This window comes from Miscanthus floridulus, chromosome 3 (assembly GCF_019320115.1).
Source record: "Miscanthus floridulus cultivar M001 chromosome 3, ASM1932011v1, whole genome shotgun sequence".
In the NCBI taxonomy this organism is placed as follows: Eukaryota; Viridiplantae; Streptophyta; class Magnoliopsida; order Poales; family Poaceae; genus Miscanthus; species Miscanthus floridulus.
This window is the reverse complement of record NC_089582.1, coordinates 106,934,064-106,943,616: the sequence shown is the minus strand read 5'-3', so window position 1 is coordinate 106,943,616 and position 9,553 is coordinate 106,934,064. Positions and strand designations below refer to the sequence as shown.

At 50.7% G+C, this 9,553-nt stretch overlaps 1 protein-coding gene across 4 annotated transcripts; it reads right to left on the bottom strand.

The window, feature by feature from the left end:
• Positions 1-1,875: 1,875 nt before the first annotated feature.
• Positions 1,876-6,066, bottom strand: LOC136546379 (uncharacterized). 4 transcript variants are annotated; one of them, XM_066538358.1, is made up of 10 exons: positions 5,650-6,066; positions 5,007-5,129; positions 4,802-4,918; positions 4,244-4,726; positions 3,733-4,160; positions 3,448-3,661; positions 2,844-2,903; positions 2,665-2,748; positions 2,446-2,535; positions 1,876-2,362 (listed from the first exon to the last, which is right to left on the bottom strand). In XM_066538358.1, the coding sequence occupies exons 1-10, from the start codon at positions 5,734-5,736 to the stop codon at positions 2,054-2,056; spliced, it is 1,995 nt and encodes a 664-aa protein (XP_066394455.1). In that variant the 5' UTR covers positions 5,737-6,066; the 3' UTR covers positions 1,876-2,053. The 4 variants fall into 4 exon arrangements, with proteins under 4 accessions (XP_066394455.1, XP_066394457.1, XP_066394456.1 ...); XM_066538360.1 differs by having other exon boundaries at positions 3,448-3,553; XM_066538359.1 differs by having other exon boundaries at positions 3,733-4,136.
• Positions 6,067-9,553: the final 3,487 nt, after the last annotated feature.

The following is a 9,553-nucleotide window of genomic DNA, read 5'->3' as shown; positions in this document are numbered from 1 at the left end:
TTTATTTTCTGAATTTAGATTCTTTTCTCTTATCAAATCCTGTGAGAATTAACATGAAGTCTTTTTTCGGCCTCTTTTGTTGGTCGTTGGCTTAAACTGCACCTCTGTCACAAAATAAGTCAGTTCCTAGAGTCATCCTAAGTCGAACCATTTTAAATTTGACTAAATTTATAAGAAAGAGTAATATCATATATGACACTAAATAAGTGCATTATGGAACTATATTTTATGATGTAACTAGTGATAATAATTTGATGTTATATATTTTACAGTCGAGACAATTGTAGAAGTTAATTTACGATGAGATGGTGGGAGTAGTTTTATAGTATATGGTTTCCTTGCTCCTTGGGATGGACAATTTATAGGGTTAAAGCAAAAAATGTCACTGAAACGGAAGCGCTTTTTTGCTTGATCGAAAGCACCTAGCTGCTAGGTAGCCTGCTAGGGCTAATGATAGGCAGTACAAAGCGACACGATCCCGATTTGATTGCCACGCCCGGGATCGATCGACCGGTCCACAGTTCTTCTTCCAGGATTCCGGTCCATCACTACAGGACACACACATAATAATCCCCATGGCCCCTTTTGTCTTTCCAAAAGCAAAATGAGCTAGCTCCTCTTGGGAGGTGGGGGGACTACGGGATGACAACCATCCAGCCGGCCTGCCAGCGCCGTCCTAGTAGGTCACTCACAGTCCAGTCACAGATGCACGGTGCACGCACGGACACGAAGATCCCGTCCATCTCCGAGACCCGGACTGTTTTTTCTCGAAGTTTTTTTTTTTCCTGGGAGGAACCGGCCGAGCGAGCAGTAGTAGGAGAGAGGACCGGATCAAGGAGTATGCAGTTAGTTGGGCGCTTAAGACACCGGGCAATCATGCTGCTGGACCTAAAAGTCTGACCACGCGGGCACACGCACTGCAGCACCAGCAGTCCAGCACCCCCACTGCGCAAGACGACGCTCCAACCACTCCAATCCCCCAACGCGACAACGGCGGCCGCTGCAGGCTGCAGCGACGATTCAGCGCCCGCGCGCGGGATTCAGCGCCTGGCAGGTCTGAAAACGCAAGCAAGCGAAGGTCTCGGTCTCGGTCTTGGTCTCACAGATTTGAGCGGGCGCTAGGCTGTGCCTGCCCGTGCGTGCTTGACAGGCGACAGCTACGGCGCACCACCGGCGCATGGCGTCTGGATCGTGCGATCGCGGGGAAAGGCACGCGCGTGGGAGCAGAAGGGGATCCTTGGAGGCACGTACAGTACGAGACGAGCGAGCTTGGTTGCTTGAGAGACGCCAGTGCGGTGCTTGACTCGGAGTGAGCAGTGATCGCGGTGAGTGAGTGAGTGACTCGGAGGGGACAACACCGGCCCGCCACTCTGTCAGCCTTTACGTACAAGGCAACAGAAGGCCTGTCATTTCTTCCTACTATTAGACGGTGGCCCCCCATGGATCCGGGGCTACGTACCGTAGTACGTATCACGACGGAGACGCTTCTCTGTCGACTGTCGTCGTCTAACAACGGCGAGATCACGAGTTCTGCAGCCACTAAGCATGCAGTATGGTGGTCACTCCAGCCAGCAGCTGCCATTGTGGTGTGGTGCACCGTGCACGGTGGGCCTGCTTTACCTCCTCCTGGACTGGTCCGTCTCGTATCGGCGTGGGGGCGTGGGTAAGATTTTACCGTTGGGTTCTTCAATCATCAGTGCTGAGACAGACCGGGATGGAAGGTAAAAGGTAAAAGCTGCAGGTCCAGGTTAATCATCAGTGACAGAGACAGCGTGCAGTGGCTGGCGTGTCTTTTCCGCTTTTCGGCACCAGAAGCCTGCCAACCCTGCTTGTAGACTGTGGATGCATGGAGCACAGTGAGTCAGTCAGTCACAGTAAAATGTTCCTTGCGAGCACAAGCACTATTATATCGATCTCCAATTGTGTTCTTTCCGTTACATACAAAAGGCTAAAACTGAATCGCAGCACAGCGGTCTATCCTTTTATTGCAAAACCTGTGCACAAACCACCTTGAGTGCGCCGTGATGGCATGGCACGGCACTACTCCTACGCGTCATGAGGCCAACAGGTACCTGAACCTGAACTCGTACGGGAGGACCTGGATGCGGCCGGGCTCGGCGCCCGCGCGGCGCCGGCCGTCCACCACGACCCGCATCGCCTTGTGCCGCAGCTCGGGCGGGAGCTGCAGGCAGACCCAGTCCATGAGCGCGTCCACGTCCTTGGCGAAGTCCAGCAGGTACCAGTGCAGGAGCTTCGGGACCGCCAGCTTCCCCGGCGTCGACACGCCGACGGCCGCCTGCTGGTACTCCCGCTTCGCCGCCTCCAGCTCCTCCTCCACCCGCGCCGCCGTGTACACCCTCACCTGCATGCAGGGATGCATGACCAAGCTTAGCACGGCATCGTTACGCGTGTTCCGTTGCAGGCTAGACCATGCAAAGAACCTACCGCAGGAGAGGACCAGCTGCCGCAGGAGAGCGCGAAGGTGACGAGGGGCTCAGGCCACTCCAGCCCGAACGCCCCTTCTTCCCGATTCACCTGCTCGATTCAGCCACACGAGTCGTATGTTCAGCGGCGCAGGGCACTAGTACGTGTACGTGTCCAACTAAACTAACCACTCGATCCATGCATGGCTGTATCGATCGAGCGCGACAGACAGGGCCTCACCTGCTTGGCGCTGTAGGGCAGCCTGAGGATGAAATGCTCGATGGACATGGCGCTGTGCGTGCGTCCACCAACGCTTACGGTGGCCTGAAACATCAAGGCAAACACACATACTTGTCAGTGATCGCTCTCGTCGCGTACGCGCGCGTATCTGGAAGGGCTCAGTTGTGCCGGCAACTAACCTTGGGCATCATCGCCACGAGCATTTGCGGGGTGGTAGGTATCCCTTGCTCCAGGAACGCCTGCAGGACAGAGTAGTACAGTGTAAAAATTAAATTCAGATCAAGCATGGACCGTGCGTGCCACTCGTCGGCGTAGTGCAAAGATCTGAGTTCGGTCATGCATGCTCAGCAGCGGCAGCATTAGAAGAGTTGATTAGAGCTCCCTCAAAAAGAAGAGTTAATTAGGCGCCTGCTAATGGTTAGGGGGGACATGAAGCATTTCTTTATGCAAAAGTTTAATGGCGATCGACCGATCGAGCTGCCCACGGTCAGTGTACAGACATGCCAGACTTCAGGCTTAAAGAACACGCATCCCAGAACTAGTAGTACTACATATCCAGGCTATAGTTGCTTTATGGCAAACCAAATTGCGAATTTTTGCTTTTTTAAAAACCCATCCATCACGCAATGAGTAGATCCAATTAAAGCGAACTCTGATAAGGTGGTGAGCAAATTAATCAGTCAGTCACCGAAATGTAACTTCCCGATAACGGAAAGATGCCCAAGAGAGAATTCAGGGATCAGAGATTCAAGGTGACGACAACTGAGTGTTGTGGCAGCTTACGTTCATCATGCATGAATTGTAGATGTTGATCCAGAACGCCAGCTTCTGCTGATGGGAGAGCCCCGCCACAGCCAGGTCAACCGACGACAGCCTCCGCAACAGGGCCCTGCAGATTTGCCAGTGCGGACAGCCGGACAGGCGAGCCAGCGCCATCTCCCCGATCAGCATACGCGCGTTCAAGTCAAACCGCCACCCACTCGCCAGGCAGCCGAATCTAGCTTTTGCAATAATTGAGCTGGTGCCGAAATTATCAGCTGCGATAATACGAATCGAGAACTCACTCACTTCAGTCTCCGGACGAGGGGCGTGTCGCCATCGCCGTCGCCGGCCAGCGCATTGGGGTCGAAGGACGCGGCGTCGACCACGTGGAACCGCTTGTAGGGCCCGATGTCCCTGGCGCCCAGCTCCTGGATGCCGTAGGGGTCCTGCGGGTACGCGTCCTCCGACCCCGAGCTCTCGCTGGAGCCGGACACCGACGGGGACGGCGCCTGCTGATCCTCGTCTCCTCCTTGTCCTTGTCCGCCGCCGCCGGCCGAGCCCATCCGCGAGAAGATGGTCAGCAGGCACCGGAGCAGCTCCTCCGACAGTTTGTTCGGCACGCTTGAGCTCGAGTCGTCGTGGGACGTCGTCACTTTGTCAGAGTTGCTTCCAGCAGCAGGCCTTTTACGGTCAGGCGCAGCAGTGTTTGTCTGCATGGACGATGCAAAGAGCATCTGCACGCTGATCAATTAACAGTGGCTGGCAACTCTGGATCACAGTACTAAGAAACAGAATGCCTCTGCTGTTTTTAGTTTACCTGCTGAGCAGGAGTAGCCCTGCTGCGTCTGTCAGGCGGCGTCGCCCTGGACTTGTTGGCCGTCTTCTGCTGCAACGTCGGTGTCTGGCGGCTGCTCGTGCCCGACGTGTTGCTGCACGACTGGTTCTCCTTCCCTGCCCCGGACCGGTCATCCTGGCTCGGCGACGTCGAGGTAGCGTTGACCGGCTTTCTTGGCGTTTGCTTGCCATTGGCCACGCCGTTGTGCGGCGATGGACGAGCGTTGGGAGGAGGATGGTCTGAACCTTGGTTTACTGTCGTCGGTGAGGCCTCGGAATTCAGCACCGGGTTCGACGGTGTGAGCTGCGCCGGCACGGGAACTTCGCCGCCGGGGAGCTGGGAGTTCTTGGCGGAGGAGAAGATGATCGCCTCCTGGTAGATCCCTTGCTGGAAATTCACCACCTGCTCCTCCAGCCGGACGACCTCCTCCTCCAGCACCGCTACCTCCGCGAGAAGAGCTAGCGTCTTCGCCGTACAATTCAGAGCAAGGTATTCAGCACAATTCAAGGCACAACGACAGAATGCGGTTGAGGTCCTAACCTGAGACGGCAGATACGGCGGCAGGCGAGGCAGGGCGCCCAGCGGCCGCGTGAACGCCCGCTCCAGAGCACGGTGGACGTTCTCCTCGTGGCGCAGCTTCTTCTTGAGCTTATCCACCTGGAATTCAGCACCGCGAAGCATCAGAACGTGCTACGGGAAGCAACTGAATCCGACAAATTGAGCTAGGCATATAGAATTCAAGCACATCTTGCTGCAGCGCGAGCTTCCGCTCTCTCCTCGACTGAATTCTGTTCATGGTGACCCTGGTGCCCGCGTTGGCCGGTCCCTTCACCGGCGTCGCGGCCTTCCTCGGATCCTTCTCCATCACCTGAACGCAAGCGCAATCATTAAAAGAGAAAAGAGGTGCCTCATTGAGCTGAGAAAGAAGAAGGTTACTAACGGAAGCAAAGCGCAGATTCCTCTGCTCTGAAAGATAAAGCTTAAAGGGAAACTAAAGAAAAAATGGGGCTCAGGGAATCAGGGGCATTGAAGAGATACTACTCCATCTCAGTGTGAGTAGCTCTCAAAGGCAACTATGCAGAGCCCAGAGGGCAGAGGCCAAACAACCCGCGTCGACATCTTGTCATAAACGCCACCAGGTCACCAACCATTCTTTGCTCGCAAGAACACTAGATGACACTGTTCATGAGTTCATCGTTGTACTCTGGCAACATTAATTAAGTCATCGTACAAAATATGGACACCGCAGCAAATTGCCGACGATCGAGGAAGTCAGAAAGAAATTGGTATTGTCACCTCCTGGACGCGCAATTCAACGAAAGCTACGAACTTCCAATTTCTCTAGAAACAGCATGCAAAGAACTGAGAGAGATTGACGAAGCACATACTCTGCTGTCGCTCTTCGGGGTCGCTTTCGAGCAGCGGGCCGCCGCCGGCCTCCGAGCCCGGCCGTTCATCTCCGGTGCCGTATGCATCAGAGCAAGACAATGCGCCCAAAAAAGGGGAGCGGAGGGTTGACAAGTGATCGCCTCGGCAGTTGGCAGTCGGCACCTCAGTCAGTCAGGCTCCTATGGCTGGCGATGCGATTCCGACGCCATTAAAGATTCCCCGTGAGCTCCGAGGTGTGGCTGGACGGCACCAAGGCGCGCTCCAGCCACCGCAGCCAGATTAAGGCGATTCGGCGGTGGCTTTGATTGGGTCGGGGGTAAGGAGAGAGGCGTGTGCGGGAATCGGGACTGCGCCGGCGGTGGCGTCGGTGATGGCGGCGCGCAGGTTTCCTTTGGTGGTGGGAATTGGTCTCGGGTTGCATAGTTATCGCGACCGGCGGCGTCGTATATATACGACGAGTTGTGGTAATTTGAAGTGGCAATTACCCTTCGGCTTCACTTATCAAACAAACCGCGTTTATCTTGGGTAATAGTAATCACCACTCTTTTTACCAACTCTGTTACCATATATAACTTGTGGATCACCTCTTCTAAATTTAAGAGCTCTAAACTTTAACCCACTTGATATTAGGACTTTAGACCTTAAAATTGAGCTAAAGTGCTTTAAATTTTTTAGAGTTGTAAAGCTTAGAGGAGGGAATCCAGACAAACATCATCGGTTAGATTTTACGACCTAAAAGCATGTCTAGGAGTTTTATAAAAACAACTACCTATTTTGATATTTTAGTAAAAATGAGAAAATTGTCATCCATCAGTTCGATAAAAGAGCTCTTTAAAAATAAAAAAGTTATCAAATATCCGCTCTAACTCATAAGTTTCCGTAGAGAGAAACTTCGTAGCTGCCCCCTTTGGCGGTTTTCTCACTAGATCAAGTAAATTGAACACATGAGTAAACTAAGAAAATAATGATTCCAAATGAGAAAGCGGGAATAGACAAAAAAAACTATTAAAATGCGTTTGGTTGGTTAGAAATAGTTCATGCTTCCGAATACAAAATAATTTAGAAAACTATTTTAGGAGACTTTTGAAGAAGGACAAAATTTAATATTGCTATTTTTATGTTAACTTGCTAGATCTACGAGTATTAGTTTAGCAAGTAAACTGGACCAAACTCCTGAGTATGCTCTAAGTTTCATTAAAGAAGAGCAATAACATTTACAATATCAAAAGCTTAATCTAAAAGTATCTTAATATTACTAAGTGAATGATTCTAACAAAGTTTAAAATAAAACTTATCAGGAAAAATCTCACAAACATCGAAAACTTCTGGCCTTTAATTTGATAAACTCTAATCATACACTACTAATAATCATTGGATTTATATTGTTTTTTTAATTACCCACCATTGTCATTATAATATATAATATATATAAACTAACCCTTAAATTAGTATCTAAATTAGTCGCATATGCTATTATGAAGGATAATTGAAAATAACCACCTAGAAATTACCCTCCTATTTCATTACATAAGACAATAAGAAAACGTTCTACATTTGTATCTAAATTACCCATTCCTGTCATTAAAAAATATCATTTAAAATAACCCACTAAATTTATATTTAAATTACTTATGTCTATCACTATGAACGATAATATAAAATAGCCTTTATTAGTACCTAAGCTATCTTCCAACAGACCCTCCAAATTAACTATCACGATACGTGCTTAGAAAAAAAAAAGATAAAAAAATTCTCACAAAACCAGTAATGTATCTATTGCGATATTGAGCTCCTGTTTGGATCTTGTTCCCATAATTATTGTAGATAGATAGTGATATAGAATTTAGGTTTTAGAATACAATAAGGAGTGTTTTTTTCTCGAATACTCAAAAGATTTGTGTATCATTATATTAAGTAGAATAGTTTAAACATACAACAACGCGCTTCTATGGAGCGCCGAATGAGGTCGACCTAAAACAGCCGTAGCTGGACCATCCTAGCAAAAGACATCTAGTTCCGATATTACATAAATGAAAAATAACCAAAAGCAACGCAACAGTACGACCTAGGAGGTGGCTTTGCGCCTTCGCGGCTGCCTAGACAAGCCCTTTCCACCATCCGGGAAGAGCGCGTCTAGTGTTTCGACGCTGGACGCAGTCAAGTTGCCGTCGAAGATCTTATCAAAGGCCTCCAGCTCCGATGCGGATGGCACCGACGGACCCTTGGTGTAGCCCATACGCTAGGAGGCACCTGGAGCCCAAGGTGACCCGGCAATGCGAGCAGCGCTAGGAAGAGGTCCGGTGCCTGGAGGCCGAGGTGACTCGGCGGCGCAACGAGGTGCGCAGGCTTCGAGCGGGTGTGGACTATAAGCCTCCGGTTTCCCTTGTTGTCTCCGTCCCTAGAATCCATGGTAGGCCTTTTGACACAGTTAGTGTGTGACTTGGATAGGTCTCGACGACAAGCTTGGGGCGGAGGTGATGAAGAGTCGTGGCCTGGAGAAGGAGCTCGACGAGGTGAAGGCTTCCCTCCTGAAGGAGAGCGACGAGCACAATGCCATGCGCATCACCATCTAGCTGGTCTTCGATGACATTGAATTGGCCCTGGAGGCGGAGATGGGCTCGTACGTGGTTCGCGCCATCCAAATTATGAATCAAGTGCGTGAGATCGCGAGGGACGCGCTTCGCTTCGGTATTCACTGATCGTTTACGATCGCTCGTTCTCACTATGAGAACATCGATCTAGCGACGATGAGCCAAGGCTTCACGCCCGTCTACTCTGACGCTTAGCTGGAGGACATCAAGAAGGAGGTGGCCCCTCTGGCATAGGACTTATCTGCCAAGATAGAGGATGAGATCATCCATCGAAGAATTTGTTTGTTAGATAGGTCAGGCGGCGAACTTGTAATAAGTGGATAAGTTCTTAACTTTTGTTATGGTCGAATAGACTTTTGGCTCTTCTCTCTTTTTATGTATAAAAAGGTTAATACGTTCTAACCCTTTCCGTTGTTAAGGCTGTAAAGCTTGAGGTGCGGGCAAAAAACTCTGATCACGCTGGTGAGCAAAACTGCCATAGCCACTGAGGCATAGGTTTCTTGCAGTCCGACCAGTTTTACTCAACGTTTGTTTCCGCAACCCTTGTTTCTTGATCTTAACGTGAGAAAGGGTAGGGCATAGCAATTGTTTTTGGAATAGGTATGCTCTTATCAGCCCCTGAGTGAGGCCCGACCCCTTTCCGTTGCTAGGGTCAGGTGTCACTAAAGATCGATGAGACGATAGTGAAATTAATAAGAGAAAGTGTTTTTCATTTCAGAAACGTTATTCTTAATTTTGATAAGCGTACGCATATATTAGGGGTAAAAGCGACGTAGCTGCTCGATGTTCTAGGCATTGATGAGGACCTCGCCGTCGATGGTCTTGAGCTTGTAGGTGCCTAGTCAGAGCACCTCTACAACGACGTATGGTCCCTCCCACGACGAAGAGAGCTTGTGACGGCTCTTATTGCTCTGGACGAGGTAGAGCACCAGGTCCCCGATGTTGAAGGACTGACCCCGCACCTGATGGCTATGGTACTGACACAACGCTTGCTGGTACTTGGCCAAGCGGAGGAGGGCAACGTCGCTTGCTTCATCGAGCTGATCCATGGCATCCTCAAGGGACGCCTTGGCTCCCTGTCGTTGTACGCTCTAATCCTCGGCTCTCCATAGTCGAGGTCGGTCGGGTGGTCTGCCTCGAAACCGTAGACCATGAAGAAGGGTGTGTAGCTAGTCGCCTGGCTGGGGGTCGTCCCCAAGCTCCAGAGCACTACAGGGAGCTCCATGACCCATCGTCAGCCAAACTTGTTCAACCAGTTGAAGATCCTAGGCTTGAGGCCTTGTAGAACCATGCCATTCACGCGTTCGACCTG

Coding starts and splice junctions, on each gene's coding strand:
- LOC136546379 (XM_066538358.1), bottom strand. CDS start 5,736: ATGCATACGGCACCGGAGATGAACGGCCGGGCTCGGAGGCCGGCGGCG. Junction 2,749..2,843: donor TCGTGGCGATGATGCCCAAG/GTTAGTTGCCGG, acceptor TTGATGTTTCAG/GCCACCGTAAGCGTTGGTGG. Junction 2,536..2,664: donor TGCCCTACAGCGCCAAGCAG/GTGAGGCCCTGT, acceptor TGAATCGAGCAG/GTGAATCGGGAAGAAGGGGC.